The sequence below is a fragment of the Chrysochloris asiatica genome, unplaced genomic scaffold, assembly GCF_000296735.1.
Source record: "Chrysochloris asiatica unplaced genomic scaffold, ChrAsi1.0 scaffold00092, whole genome shotgun sequence".
NCBI lineage: Eukaryota > Metazoa > Chordata > Mammalia > Afrosoricida > Chrysochloridae > Chrysochloris > Chrysochloris asiatica.
In genome coordinates this window covers 6,140,746-6,157,310 of record NW_006408610.1, presented here as the reverse complement: position 1 = coordinate 6,157,310, position 16,565 = coordinate 6,140,746, and the positions used below count along the sequence as shown (strand labels likewise).

The window sequence follows — 16,565 nt, the reverse complement described above, 5'->3', positions numbered from 1 at the left end:
AGATCAGATCCTTGGAAACCCTATACAGGGCTGCTGTGAGTCGGAACTGACTCAACAGCACCTAACAACAACAATAATGCTTCTCTGGGACTTCATATGATAAGCACTGGACTATGAGCCACAAGGTCCGTGACTTGCGCCCCCCAGTCATTCTATGGGAGAAAGATGAGGCTTTCTGTTCCCGAGAAGATTTAAAGCCTTGAAACCCTAAACAGAGTCACTGTGTGTCTGAACCAACTTGATGTCGATGAACAACAAAGAGCAACATGCTTCCCTAGCATTCTTTTCCTACCTCTTACAAACTTGATGTTTATCTTATATCATTTCTTTCCTTAAAGCAATTAACATCACCACTAACAAACACAATTCCTACATCTAGTTGTTCAATGAACTATATAAAATGGCACTTAATTATGTACTGTCTCAGGTTTTCATTGCTTAGTTTTAGTTTTAGCATACTAGGTTTGAAACATACTTGTTTGGTTTAGAGGTTCATATGAGTTAGAACCTGAGGACTTTAAATATGAGAATCAGTCAAAAATATTCTTACTAGGGTTTCAGTTCATACATGCATGAGCTTGTTCCAAACAAAATGTGTTTAAATATGTCTCTGCCATTAGTGGATAGTTGGCAGATAAGGCCTCCAGTTAATACATTTGTCTTACTCTCATTGTTGTTAACTCGCAGTGACCCTATATAGGGTTTCCAAGGATTGCCTGGTGAGTTTGAACCACTGACCCTTGTGGTCTGTCACGTTTCAAACAAACATACAAAAAAGGGATACTTTTTGTGTCATGGAAAAAAAACCATTTTGAGGTCAAGACTAATGATTAAATATTTAACAAAATTCAAGTGGACATATTCCTAAATCATTGAAGCTTTGCATCAAGCTTACAGGAATGCCACCCCACACAAAACAACAATATTTACATAGATCAAACATTTGAAGGACGGTAGAGAAGTCCTTAAAGATGAGACCAAAGACTGTCAACCTCAATAAATGAAAAAAAATATGGCTAAAGTCCAGAAATTGATGAAAGACTATTGTAGAAATACTGTCGATACAATAGCTGCTGAAGGTTTGGCATTTTCAACTGAACTGAACATCTTGGCTTCTTCAGCAAACTGGTTTGGGTGAATGCTAAAAATCTTATCTGAAGATCAGCTTCCACCAGTCTTTTAAGCACTATCCAAGCTAATGAAGATGATTTTGTGGACTGAAACATAACCAGGATCCAGGGATGGTTCTTAGATTTACCAAATAAGATCTGAAGAGCAAGGTCCAATCACAGCACTGTCTTCTGTGGGAATCTGATTGTTGTTGTTAAATGCTGTCAAATTAGTTTTGACTCACAGTGATCCTGTATAAGGTTTACAAGGAAGGAGTGGTAGGTTTGAACAACCGACCTTGTGGTTAGTAATCCATTGCTTATCGTACACCACCTTCTAGGCCCTTTAAATTCAAGGCAGAGAGATCAGTTCAGAAGGTTATGGCAATCTGTTTTTGGGGAATTCAGAAGGGTAATCTTAATAGACTTTCTAGAAGGACACAGTATAATCACAGGAGCTTATTATGAAGATGTCTTAAGAAAACTGAAAACTACATTGGTGAGGAATTTTTTCTATCATAACAATGTACCAGCTCATTCTTCAAGAATAGCAAGGATTATCATGGAAGAATTTCGGGAAAACTTAACCCGGTTCACTATAGTCCTGTTCTTGCCCTCTTCTGACTTTTTGTTCCCAAAACAAAGAATATTTCAAAGGAACATGGTTTGAGTCCATTGAAGATGCCAAAATTGCCATTTTGACATGGTATAGAGCACAGAATTCTTTGGAGAAGGGGTGGTGGTGTTTGTTGTGTGCCATCAAGTTGGTTCTGACTCGTAGTGACCTTACACAGGGTTTCTGAGAACAGCTGGTGGGCTTGAACTGCCGACCTACAGTGGTCACACCAGGACTCAGAGAGGGGGTAGAGAGATGGAAACACTGCCTTAAGAAGTGTATAGGACTAGATGGAGATGTCATGAAAAATCGTTTCACATTCTGATACCTTTGTTTACTAAAAGTTTCTGTGATTTTTGTAACAGTACTTCTTGATTTACCCTTGTTTATGTATAGAAAGGCTTTTGCGAGCAAATGCACATGCATGTATAGGGTTGTCATAAGCATATTTGCATGTGCTGCAAATGTAACCATACCTGTAACAAATCACATAGCGAACTGAGTTATGGAGGCATTCTAGACATTCAGGCAGCTGTGTGATTGGTTTATAGGATTGAAAGGTTTAGGACCATGGTTTCGGGAAACAGTCATTTGATATATATATATAAACAGTTCAGAGATGTTCTATATCCTAGTTTGATAAGTAGTCTGGTATCTTAAAAGCAAGCAGTCATCTAAGATAACAATTATTGGTCTCATGGTGTGGTGCTGTAGGATAAGCACTGGACTGCATGGTGTCAGTTCAAACCCACCAGCGGCTCCTTGGAAATCCTGTATAGCATGATGAGTTGGAACTGCCTTCACGGCACTAGCAACAGCAATAATAGTGTGGCACCATAGGAAAAGCATTGGACGGGTAATGTCAAGGTTAGTGGTTCAAATCACCAGTTGCTCCTCAGAAACCTTATACAAGGTTGTTATCAGTCGAAACCAACTTGATGGCATTTAACAGCACTTGCTTGAAGCAAGAGAATGAAGGAAGTCAAAGACTCAACAAAGAAACGAATCCATGGGACTAATAGCACACACCACCACAGCTACTTATAACGTGAGACCAAAAGAACTTAGATGGTGCCTTGCTTTGTTGTTGTTAAGTGCCGTGGAGTCAATTCTTGACCCATAGTGACCCTGTATAAGGTTACCGAGGTCACTGTCCAGCTTTCGCATCCATATGAGGTTTTTGAAAATACCATGACTTGGGTCAGGCACACCTTAGTCCTCAAGCTGACATCTCTGCTCTTCAACACTTTAAAAAGTTCTGTGCAGCATTTTTGCCTAGTGCAATACGTCATCTGATTCTGTTAACTGCTGCTTCCGCAAATGTTGATAGTTGATCCAAGAAGAATGAAGTTCCTTGACAACTTCAATCTTTTCTCCATTGATAAGAATGTTTATTGGTCCAGTGGTCAGGATTTTTGTTTTCTTGACATTGAGATGCAATATGCTCCCGTAAACAATGAGCTATTTGAGACCAAGTGGTCAACATTTATCAAAAAGCAAAGGTGAGAAGGGAAGGGAAACTAGATCCATCAACACAGAACAAACAGAATGGAAAAATGAGAATGTTGATGCAATGTAAAAATCAGAACCGAAAGCTTGGAACAGTTTGCCTAAAAATTGTTAAAGGAAACCTAATTTGCTATGTAAACTTTACCTAAAACAATTTTTTTAATGGAAGATAATTTAAGTTTTGAATGAGTTAAATTGGCAGCTTTTTTTAATTCTTGTACTAAGTAGAACTTAAATTTACTTTTTTAAAAGAGGCAAAAAGTTTCCAGCTGCATGGTACATTGTACACCAGCAGCAACAGGCCTGCTATGCTTGAGAATACGAGTGAATTTTTAACTCCTCATTCTGTATTTTAAAGTTTATTTGGTGGTGCTATAGGAGAAGCACAAGGTCAGCAGTCCAAAGTCACCAGCCGCTCTTCACAGAGTCACTGTGAGTCAGAACCAACTCAACAGCACTTAACAACAGCAACATAATAGATCACGGAGTCATGGTGTGGCACTATAGATTAAGCACTAGACTGCTACAAGTTCAGCTGTTCAAACCCTCCAGCCACACCTGTTTTTTCAAATCCTCTTTTTTGTTTTTTTACTTTATCAAAATGATTTTACCTTGAAAAACTGGATGTGGAAGAGTAACCAAGAGAATTATATAAGAGTAGTAAAAGGATCCTTACCAAACATTGAAAATGTATTGAAAACTACAAGATCAATTAAAGCAGTAGAATAGAACAAAAATTCCAAAAAATAAACTTAAGTGAATATGGAAAATTGATACATGATAAAGAGAATGTTAAATGAGAGAGTTAATTAATTACTCTTTGAACAAGAAATTTTAAAGATGCTTCTGAACACTAGAACTGGAACAAAAAAAATGTTTCTCATTAAGTTTATATTCCTTCAGAAAAGCCAAAATAAGCAGTGATTTCAGAGTTAGTAATGTGATGAGTAGAGTCCTTGGGTGATAACAGAATATTAACCAAAGGTTAGTTTGACATCTACCCAGAGACACCGCAGAAGAAAGGCTTGATAATCTATTTTTGAAAAATCTGCCATTGACTAAATCCTATCCAGTGGAGTTTGACATATCCAGACGGACATTGTAAGAAAGGTCTGACAATCTCTGTATGAAACATTCACCATTGGAAAACCCTTAGCGTGCCAAGTTGTACTCTGACATAGATAGGATCCCCATGAGTCAGTCACCAGAAACTGATTTTTTGTTTTAATGTGATAAATACTATGAAGGAGTACCCAGTTCTTTAAAAAACAAGCAAGCAAACAAGCTCTCTGCTGTCAAGCTGATTCCAGAGCAGGACTGCGCCCCCACAGAGTTTCCACAGTTATAAACCTTTATGGAAGCAGACTGCCTCATCTTTCTTCTGAGGAACAGAGCATGGTTTTGACACAACTTTGTTGTTGATAAGTGTTGTCAAGTTGGTTCCAACTAAGAGCAACCTTGTGTAGGGTTTCCAGGGAGCAACTGGTTAGTTTGAACCGCTGACCTTACGGTTAACAGTCCAGTGCTCACACACAGCTGTACACCAGAACTAGGAGGCTCTGGTAGTGTAGTGAATTTTGAACTGAGTTACTAACTGAAAGGTCAGCAGTTCAAATCTACCAGCTGCTCCCCTAGAGAAAGATATGCTTTCTGCTCTCATAAAGATTTACAGCCTACGAAACCCTGTACTTGGTGGCTGGCTATGAGTCAGAACCAACTCCACAGCACATCACCACCACCACCACCACCATATAATACAAGGGAACCTTACCTAATTTTGGGGTGGGGAGATATCAGAGAAAGCATATTTTTTTTAAAGACGTGAAACATCCAGGTAGCAAAATGTTCCATATTTTAAAGTGGACCAAGAAGTTTTAAGATTATTAACCATTTGGTGGCAAAAAATACCAAACTCAGGATATTTGTTGGTAATGTGAATCATTTGGGTGGGTGAGGTATTTTAGCAGTAAATAGCAACAAGTATATTGTTCATGCTTCTTGTAAACATACTGGGATCCTACTCTGAGGAAATATTTCTTGATATGTGAACATGGGTTTTGTTGTTGTTTTTTAAGTTTTTATTGTGAATTGAGTGATGGTTTACATGGGAGAATATCAGTTTTACACTCATCCTATTTCATTTCATGGCAAATGGCAATGGTTACAATCCCCTCCATGCATAATCATTCACAAGTATTTGCTTCTATTCCCTCTGGTTTTGTATTTTTTTGGAATGTACAAAAACACTCTGGAATATATAATCAGTTAAACAACTGGTTTAACTGAAACAGGCACATTCTGCAAGCCTGCCTCCTGGCTGCCAGCAAATAGCCTGTCTCTGTTCCATGAGTCTAGAGTCCACAGCTGCTCGCTCTCTCTCCATGTCATCATCTCTGCCTCCGTCTCTAGTGTCGCTGCTTCTCTGGATAGGGTTCCACATTCCATTCATGCTCTTCTCCCTTGAAGGTCCTAGGGTCTTCTGTTCCTGGACTAAGATGAACTGCTCCCCCCTTTTTGTTATAAAACATCTACCTGTGCAGTTGTGAGCATCACAATTAATCATGATAACAGTTACTCACTATTGAATCATTTGTTATTGTTGTTATGTGCCGTGGAGTCGGTTCTGACTCATAGAGACCCTGTACAGGGTTTCTGAAGCTGTAATCTTTACGGGAGCAGAAAGCCTCATCTTTCTCCCGTGGAACAGCTGGTAGTTTCGAACTGCTAGCCTTGCGGTTCATAGCCCAATTCGTAACCACTACGCTAACAGAATTGAATCATAAGTTCATCAAATTGTAGCAATATACACTTGTTTCCTTAATCAAAAAAAAATTTTTTTGTCTTCCTCTGATCATCAAGCCATCAAAGCTAGGTCGCATGGTTACCACCTACAAGTTTGGGTGTTCTTGTGCATCTTCCTTCACTTTATATCAGCTGGATGCTTCACTCTCAGCTCTAGTCCTCTGTGGTTATGTCCTTGGGCTCAGGAGTCTCCAGGTCTCACTACACTTAGGACCAACCCGCCCTTTCTCTTCTCTTTCTCATCTTCAGGTCAACAGGAGAAATGTGAATATTTTAATTTAGGATTGTCTAATTATGGACCACCTAAATGTCCTTGTTTGGTGCTATAGGATACATAACTTCAAGGTTGATGGTTCAAACCCATCAGCCGTTCCTCAGAAACCCTACAAAGTTGATCATTGAGTTGGTACCAACTTGACACACTAACAACAAAGGTCCTTCAGTGTAAGTTTGGTTAAGAGCATTGGTGGCGCTGTAAGATAAGCACTTGACTGCTAACTGCAAGGTTGGCAGTTCAAACCCACCAGCTGCTCTGTGGGAGAAAGAAGCTGTTTACTCTAATAAAGAGTTACAGCTTCAGTAACCCTACACAATGTCGCTGTGAATTGGAACCAATTTGATGGTGCTTAACAGCAACGTAAGTTTGGTTAAGTAAATTATGATACATACCTACAGTGAAATACCATGTAAAAACCCTCTTACTCCACAAATGTAGATCTGTTTTCATTGACAAAGGTCATTCCCTATTTCCTAGTGAGGAAAGTAAATTATAAAACTGGAACATGTTTTTATATTAAATTATATACAGCTGTGTGGCTCTACATGCATGCTGCTAGAATGTACTCAAATATTAGGGATTATTCTATATAGTCACATTTTGCATGACAAAAGCTTTTGCCTTTTTATGAGCATGAATATTTTTATCAGAACAACTGATAATTATTATTTGTTAGTTTCTTATGCTTTCTGTTTTGAGATAAAATTTGGTAGCAACTTATGTTTTCTCAGATACTATGTGTGATGATGGTTTGCTGTGGAGTCTGTTCCAACTCATAGCGACCCTGCATAGGGTTTCCGACGCTGTAAATCTTTACGAGAGCAGAAAGGCTCATCTTTCTCCCACAGAACAACTGATTGTTTCGAACTGTTGACCTTGAGGTTAGCAGCCTAACTCATAACCACTACTCTACCAGAGCTCCTTAGATATACTATTTGTGGAAAGCATTTTGTTTACTGCTCTAGGTATACTCTGAATAGCTGAATTGTTAGGGGTAGCTTTTAGTTTATATTTTATATCATGGATTCCCCTTGTATAATGTAGTGACATTTTGCATTTTGGTTGATGATAATTTGATTATATTGAAATATACTAACGTGAAAGTAGATTCATCTATTTTTTAGTCATAGAGTATTTTGTTCTCATTTGAGTAATTTTCTGGAAAACAAGTACAACGGCACAAATACTAAATAACATCATTAAAAGTATTTGTATCTTTGAGCATTGATTTTTTTTTTTTTTTACTTTAAAAATGATGTTTGTATATAATTAAAATAGTTATTGAAAGCTGAGGTTTACAAGCTAAAACTTAATTGACTAGATTTTGCTGGTTATATTGACTCAGATTGTAAGTGTTTATATCTGTTGATTTTTCCCTTTGTAATTTTAAGATATTTCAAGAGGTCAGGGACCATGCCTAATCTGAATTAATGGTAAGCATTTTATCTGCTGTTAGGAAGTTTGTGGTATAGTTAGAATTCTGTTGATCGTATGTGGCATCTTAGATCTTGAACTATGTATTTGGATAAATACTCTATGTAAAGCTGTAGCTTTATAAGGCGTCTTAGTGGCATGTTGGATTAAACGTTGGGTGGGCTGCTAATGAAAAGGTCAGGGATGTGAACCTACCATTTTCTCTGAGGGGAAAAAAAAGAAACAGTCTGCTTTTGGAAGGATTTACAGCCTCAGAAACCCTATGGGACAGTTCTGCTCTAACCATAGGGTTGCTATGAGTTGGAGTGAATGCAGCAGTGTGCTTGGGTGTTTTGTTTTCTGTTTCTTTTTTGGTAATAGATGAAACTATATAGATGATTTATTAAATGTTTTAAGATAGTTTTTATTGTTTTGTTCTCCCTCTACCAGTAAATGAAAATCATTTCATTTTTAAAGAATTTCTAAAAAGCATACCTATTGTGTAGAATGGGGTGTAATAAGTTCATTTTTTAAAGTGATTTGTGAATATGCCTTAATTGATATATTGCTAAGGAAGCATTCTTAGCCAATATATTTTGATTGATTGAAATACAATTATTAATAAAATTGATTCGCTTATAAAATAAAGCATAATCTCTTAAAAATACCATTACTCTTCATAACTACCGCTAGAGAGAGTACATTTTTTGTTTCTGAGTTTTAATTGAAGTACTGTTATATATAATACTGATTTCCTATAGGACTCTTGTTTTAAAACAATGGCCAAAAAAAAATTCAAATAACCACAAAAATCAAACTTCATACACTTACACTTAGATATGCTTTCCTCTGAGCAAAAGAAATTATGATCTTGGTTTATTTTAATTTAGTTAGTTGCTGTTCCCCTTAGAAAATCAGGTTTTTTGAGAGCTCTACAAGTGTGCTATTGCTGGGCTCTCATCCTTTCTGTTTAAATAATGCAGGTACTTTGATGGAAACCTGGAGAAGCTCTTTGCTGAGTGTCATGTAATTAATCCAAGTAAAAAGTCTCGAACACGCCAGATGAATACAAGGTCATCAGCACAGGATATGCCTTGTCAGATCTGCTACTTGAACTACCCTAACTCGGTGAGTATCTGGTAGTTTAAGGCTAGCACTGACTATTTTAAAAGGTGAATCAACTTTCATTATTTAGAACAAAGGAAAATTTGGGGGGCCTGGGATTGTAGTTAAGCAGTAACCTTATCTCAGGGTATTGTGGCTAAGGAAAGGAAGAGAAAGGATAAAAGCTTGAATCCCCTTCTTGTTTTTTAAATACAGAAACTTATCTAATTTGTCATTATATACCTAAATCTTCCCCAAGTGTGTTTTTTCCCCTTGGAAAGAATTATGTAATACCTAGGCAGTGAGTAGAGTTGAATTTTGTCCAGATTAAAATAGATGTGAAACTTACGTTGTTTTTTGTGGGGTCCCGTGTCCCCCCCCCCCCCCCCCCCCGTCCCCCCCGTTTATGCAAAACACAATTACAAAACACTTTTAATACGATTTCACAAAGGCACGTCCAAGATTCTTTATAAGAAAAGAATTTTACATACACAAATCCATTCTATTGGTCATTTTAAAATGTGGGCAGAGTTGGAGCAGAAAATAGGACAATGCAATTTGGTCTACTTCCTCAGTAACTGCCATGTAATAATGAGATGGATTGGCACAATGACAGCCACAGTGGACTCAGATAGAGTAAGGATTGTGAAGCGGGTGCAGGACCAGCCAGTATTTTGTTCTATTGTGCATGGATTTGCTTTGACTCAGAAATGACTTGATGGGACCTAACAACAATAGTGAAAGTATCTTTCACATTTTATTGAATGAAGATGATTAATTTTTGAGAAACCTTAGGCTCAATTAAATGAAATTTCCCTATGAAGACCTATTTTATTATTAACCATGGGAAAATTATATTTGTGATATAAAGGTGTTTAGTTACTTAAATTCACCCTCTAAGGTGTTTCAAGGTACATAAAAAGTAATTTGTCCTGGTGTGGTGCTGTAGGATAAGCAAGGTTAGTAGTTCAATCCCACCAGCTGCTCCTCAGAAACCCTATACCAGGTCACTCACTATGAGTCAGAACTGACTCAACAGCTCTTAACAACAACTGGTGACTTAGTTCTGTGCAGTTATTGCAGTTACTGCGTTTATATTCTCTGCTTTAAAAGTTAAGGAGGTCCTTCTTACTATAGACAGTCTTTGGCCACCAGTATATATGTACATATTTAAATATTTTGAAGGTTTTTCATTGTTTATCTTAGAGTTTTATATTTGTGTATCTTAAGAGACCCATTTGAAGAAAGGGTGCTAATTTGTTCACATGTACAAGTGCATAGAAGAGAGATAAGGAAGGTGTGTTTTTTTGAAAAGGAATTATGTACTCTGTAGAACAGGAAAAACATTGATGAGTTAAAGTAATTTAGAAGGTAAAATGCTGAACTGAATTTCTGAATACCTAAATTCTGATCACTGTAACTAGCATTAAATGATTGGCTTTCAGTAAGTAAGTTATTTTAAAACTTAAAATCTCATTGGACATCAGTTTCTTTCAGCTGTCAATTGACTAAGTTGAATAAGAAGATATCCTTTCAAACCTCTTCCAGCCTAAGAAGCCAACACTGTATTTCGGATTTAATGGGATAGGTACTCTAAAGGAGTGCAGAGCTATGAGGCTATAATACAAAGGAACCTCAACTTAATTTGGTGCGGAGGAGCTGACAGAGAAGGCTTGTTTGAGGAAGTAAACTCTAAATCACAACCTAACTTGAGCATTTAAAAACATAATGAAACAGTACTATTAAACTCATATTTTCACTCTTACATTATTTTTCTTTAATAATTTCTCTTTGCCAGTTGACAATTATACACGGGGATTTTAAAATGTTAGTGGAAAAAATGGTATTAAAAGATACAGAATATTCCTACCAACTGCATGAAGTCCCCTTGTATAGTGCTTTCAGTATATAAATATTTCTGTGAGGTAATATAAAGATGCCAATAATTTCTCCTAAGTTATACAGGGTTTCCTTATTTCTTACTACTTTTCCTTCATTTAATTCTTAACTATAATTTGGCTACTGAAGCTAACTGCTTACAAATAACCCTGTAACTTTCTGAGTACTTACAGTATTGTTTAGTAGTCTCAACAAGTTAGGGTTGAAAATCATGACTAGAGATTTGGAGTATAAATTTTGCCTTGCATTTGTAATTGGTAGCGGAGAACTTACCGTTCATTCATTCAACACTTGGCGCTGTTCTAGATGTTTCTCCAATTCATTTATTTTTCTAGAAACTAGTTTTAGATGTATATGTGCATTGCCACATGAAACTGGATTTAAATAAAATGCTTTTGGTAGCTTGGGTGGTGATTGTTAAGTACTGTCGAGTAGGTTCCAATCCATAGTGACCCTGTATAGGGTTTCCAAGGAGCAGCTGGTGAGCTTGAACTGCCAACCTTGCAGTTCAGAATGACTTTACAGTGCAGCAAATTAACCCATAGCACCACACCATGATTCCAGCTTGGGTACACTTGTTGTTGTTAAGTGCCGTCGAGTCGATTCCGACCCATAGCGACCCTGTACAGGGTTTCCGAGGGTGTAAATCTTTACGGGAGTAGAAAGCCTCATCTTTCTCCCGCGGAGCGGCTGGTAGTTTCGAACTGCTGACCTTAAGGTTCGCAGCCCAATTCGTAACCACTACGCTACCAGAGCTCCTTTTGCTTGGGTACACTATCCCTTAAAAATAGTTTTCCTGAGATTTTGAGCTCTTTTTGTATATGCATGGATTTTTTTATTTTTTTAAATTGTGAACTGAATGATTGTTTACATGGGAGAACATCGACTTTACACCTCGTTTCATTGCAATGATTATAATCCCCACCATGCATCATCATTCACTTCCATTCCCTCTGGGTTCTCTGGGTGGTGGGGTGGGGAGGATGTATTCATAAACACTCAGGAATATATAATTTAAACAACTAACGAGCACATTCTATGCATGGAATTTTTTTTTAAAAAAACTTTTTATTGTGAATTGAGTGAAGGCTTACAGAGCAGATTATCAGTTTTATATTGAACAAATCATGTACTTTTGCGTCATTGCATGTTTGCAGTCCCCTCCATGTACCAACAGTTAACAGGATTTAACTGTTAACTATTACATTCCTCCCTGTGTCTCCTGCTACCTTCATCTTTCCTCTGTTAACCTCCCTCTTATTGCATATTGTCTGCTTTGTCAACATGTGTGCCCTCTTGCCCGTGAATAATCCCCCCAATAACCATCATAGACTGTTTATTTCTTGTGTGTTTGATTGAATAATTATACAATTCACAATTTCAAAGTTAACAGTGGCACATACCCTTCCCATGTCTAATCCTAAACCCTTCACTGGGATCAAGTCTCTATCTTGAGGTGTGAAGTTTTGAATATGCTTCATAATTCTTCTTTTGCTTGGATATGGGGCTGCTTCTGGGCCGTGATAGTTTCATCGGGTCTTAGTTCACCCAGGGCTGTAGCTCACCCAGGGCAGGGCTTGTAAATCTTTGTGAGAGCAGAAAGCCTCATCTTTCTGTTGTAGAGCAGCTGGCAAGCTGACTCTCAAATCTTTGTTGTGGAAGGTCCGTGCAGTGTGTCTATCCAGTCCACCATCTTGCAGGAAGTCCAATGCATAGATTTTTTTTTTCTTAATGTCTTATCTGTTGTGACTTGTGGCTTCTTAACCAATGAGCAACTTCTGAATAAAGATTTCTAAATAATCTCCAGTGTGAACAGTTTATGGTTTTTAAGAGCGATAAGAACAGTGTTTTGAACTGAGGTCGCTTTAGATACAGTTGTGATAACCTATCAGTTTAATAGGCAAAGTTGCTTGGGCTACAGTATCGCATTAATTTGTGGTGGCACAGTTGTTAGCATTCTACTGTTAACTGAGAAGTTGGCAACTTGAACCTACTAACTATTTGCAGGAGAATCATGTGGCAAACTACTTTCATAAAGATTTACAAATTTGAAATTCTTATGGGGCAATTCTGTTCTGTCTTACAGGGGGTAGTAGCTATGAGTAGCAATTGACTCTACCACACTGGGTAAGATAAAATTACTTAATCTGGGAGATAAACCAAAAAACACCTGCCATTAAGTGAGATTGGATTCATAGTGACCCTTTATAGGATTTTTGAGACCATAAATCTTTTTTAAGGGTACAGGAAACCTCATTCCCTCCCCCCCATGGATCAGCTGATCAGCTGGTGGATTTGAACTGCTGACCTTTTGGTTGGCAGTTTAGTGCTTATCCTACAGTGCCTCCATGATGACCTAAAATCACAAGAGGTCATCTTGTCCAGTGGTTTTCAGCTTTTTCTTCCAAAATTATTTTGAACTAAATCCAAAATGTGAAAAAGATAAAGGCAGAATTGAAGGTTATTAGGGTGGTTCACACATGCATACATGGCACCTCTGTGGAATCTTGGTACTCTTGGGAACACAGTTTGAAAACCTGTGTTCCAGCTCCAACACATCTTTGCCCTGTTCCATTTTATAAGTAAGAGAACCAAGGCTAAATCTACCCAGATAAATGAATGGGTAAAAAATAGAACAGAAGAGAGTCAAATAAATATGAAAGCTTAGAGTAGGACATAAGAGGCATTTCACATCAGGTTTTTACTAAATAATTACTAAATAAAAGATGTAGGAACAACTGGGGAACTATCTTGGATGAAAACTTATATTCCTATGTAATATATCAAAATTAATTTCAGATGGGATAAACACCTATGTAAAATAGATAACAAAAACCTAAGAGAGAAGCCTAACTGGAAAAGCCTAAATTAGAAGAAAACATGACAGGAGATGCCCCTCAAAGCACAACTTAAAAATATATATGTTATTGTTGTTAAGTGCTGTTAAGTCAGTTCCAACTCATAGTGACCCTCTTTTTAGGCATTCCAAGAAGTGGCTGATAAGTTTGAACCACCAGCCTAGTGGCTCATACCAACATTGCAGTCCAGTGCATTAAGTCACAGTGCTACACTACGATTCCAAAATTCAATCAGAAGCCATAAATCATAGCGAAAGGGATTGATAGCTGCTGTTAAGTTGATGCTGACTAACGATGACCTTAAGGAGCTCTGGTAGCGTAGTGGTTATGAATCGGGCTGCTAACCTGAAGGTTGGCAGTTCAAAACTACCAGTGATTCTGCTGGAGAAAGATGAGGCGTTCTGCTCCCGTAAAGATTTACAGCCTTGGAAACCCTGTGCAGGTGTACTTAACACCAACAATGATGACCTTGGGTACAACAAAATAAGATGTTGCCCAATTAACCCTATGCCATCTTTACAATCGCTAGTATGTTCAAACCCAAAGCAAGAGAGTTGGGCACATGAAAAAATGAGCGTAATATGTCAAGAAGGTATTCAGGAAAAGAACTATGCAGACCTTAAAATATTTTTACAAATGTTGGTTTCACTCGTAATAAAAGAAATTAAAATCAAAGCTAATGTGTCATTTTCCACCTGTTTGATTGGCCTATATCAAGGAGTTGTTTAATAATGCTGTGTTGTCGTGGGCTTGAAAAACCGATTACTCTTGCACAGTATAAAATGCTGGTAATCTTTAGCTGCTGTTAGGCATATTTCACTTTTAAAACTATTCTAAGATACATGTTGTTGTTGTTAAAGTGCCGTCGAGTCGAATCTGACCCATAGCAACCCTGTGTAGGATTTCCAAGGAGCAGCTGGTGAGCTTGAACCGCCAACCTTGCAGTTCAAACGGCTTTGCAATCTGGCACATTAACACACAGCGCCACACAGGATTCCAAGATATATATATTCATATATGTGTGTGTCTATATATGCATACATGTGTGTGTGTGTGTGTAGTGTCAATGCAGTAGCATTGTAGGAACAGCATTTTAAATGTGTGTTAATGTTGGACTGTTTAACAGAACTTCAGATTCTGAGTAGAAACTGAACTTACTGAATACATTGGCACTAGAGGAACTCAGGAACATTTTGCCTGGAAACAACTTTTAAACCTTGAGCTAAAACTATCCCATCAGATTATCTTTAAACAACAGTTAAGCTCAAAGTTTTCCTAAGCAGTGAACCCTTTTAAAGAATTATAACCTCAGGAGATCAAAATGGCAGTAGTAAGTCTAAAGCACAGATGAGACTTACACAGTAAGAACGGTGAAATAATAGGAAATAGATAATCATTGCCACTGTAAAAATTACTGAATGTGGGTGTGTGCTTTCTTGTGAATATTTTCAAACCCCCTCTCCCCATAAAAAAAGTGCAGTGTTTAAATAACTTGTGGTACCTTCATACAAACTTTTAAAAGAGGCGAACCTGTATGTACAAGTGTAGAAACACATCAGAATCTATTAAATTTATTTTTAAAGTACGCTTATATGGTTTGTGTGCCCATTAGAACACTTTGGGAGGTTATGCAAGTATTTGGAAAATAATGATTTCTTCTGGGTAGAGGACAAGGGAGGAACATGAAACACTATTTTTCTATATAAACTCTTACTGAATACATTGGCCTATTTCCTGCTTTAATTGAAATAATTTCTATAACATGTTCTTAAACTAAAATAGTGATAACCATTATTTGATTTTTTTAAAATATGTATATGTGTGTACATATATAAAAAAATTGTCCAGACTGTCTAATATCATTTAAAGTATTTCCTTTATATCACTCTAATATTATTTGCTTGTTATTCTATGATGCAATTATAGTATCATTAAGCCAACCCTCAAGTTAATAGAATTTCAGTTCATGTAAGTAATCTATGGAGTCTGTGTGGCGCTGTGGGTTAATGCGCTGGACTACAAAGTTGATTTGAACTGCAAGGTTGGTGGTTCAAGCTCACCAGTTGCTCCTCAGAAACTATACAGGATTATTATGGGTCTGAACCAACTCGACAACATTTAACAACAACAATAATCTAAGGTTAGAACAAAATTTTGCTACTATTCTCCGCTGAACAAATCTTTATAAGTTTACTGTACAGTTATATTTTCTCTCTAGACAACAACTGTGTTTTTGTTAAATTTTTGTAACAGCTTAATTGAGACATAATTCATATACCATGCAATTCTACCTTTTAAAATAGTTTTGAATGTATTTTATAGAATTGTGAAATATATCCACTTTAATTTTAGACCATTTTCATGATCCCAAAAGTGCCATACTTGTTTTAACAATCACTCCCCATTTTCCAAGCCCCCATATGTCAACAACCGCTAATATACTTTGTGTCTATACATTACCTCTCCTGAACCTTTTATATAAATGGAACCATACAATATGTCGGAACCAACTCCATGGCACATACAACAACAACAAATACAATATGTGGTGTTTTGTGATTAATTTATTTCACTTAACGTATTTTTAAGGTTTATCCAATGTTGTAGTATTTATCAATACTTGATTTTCTTTTTATTGCTGAGTAATATTCTGTATATAGTCTTGGTGTGGTGTGGTATGTTGTAGGATAAGCACTGAACTACTAACCACAGGTTAATGGTTCAAACCCATCAGCTGCTCTTTGGAAATGCTATACAGGCTCATATGGTAGCTCTATTTTTAACCTTTTGAGAAACTGTGGGACTATTTCCAAAGTGGCTGCACCACTTTACATACCCACTGGCAGTGTGTAAAGGTTTTACGTTTCTCTAAATCTTTGCACACAGAACCTGCATTTGCTGATGGGCAACAACTTAAAATGAAGAGAAACAGCTGTAAACATCCATTGAAAATTGGAACATGGAATGTACGAAGTATG

General features: G+C 37.1%; 1 protein-coding gene across 1 annotated transcript in view; it reads left to right on the top strand.

Moving 5' to 3' along the window:
• Positions 1 to 16,565, top strand: part of ARIH1 (ariadne RBR E3 ubiquitin protein ligase 1) — a 116,369-nt gene that overhangs the window by 63,191 nt on the left and 36,613 nt on the right. The window contains exon 3 of the mRNA XM_006866515.1: positions 8,710 to 8,854. Coding sequence (XP_006866577.1) covers positions 8,710 to 8,854 — 145 coding nt within the window. The remainder of the gene's footprint in view (positions 1 to 8,709; positions 8,855 to 16,565) is intronic.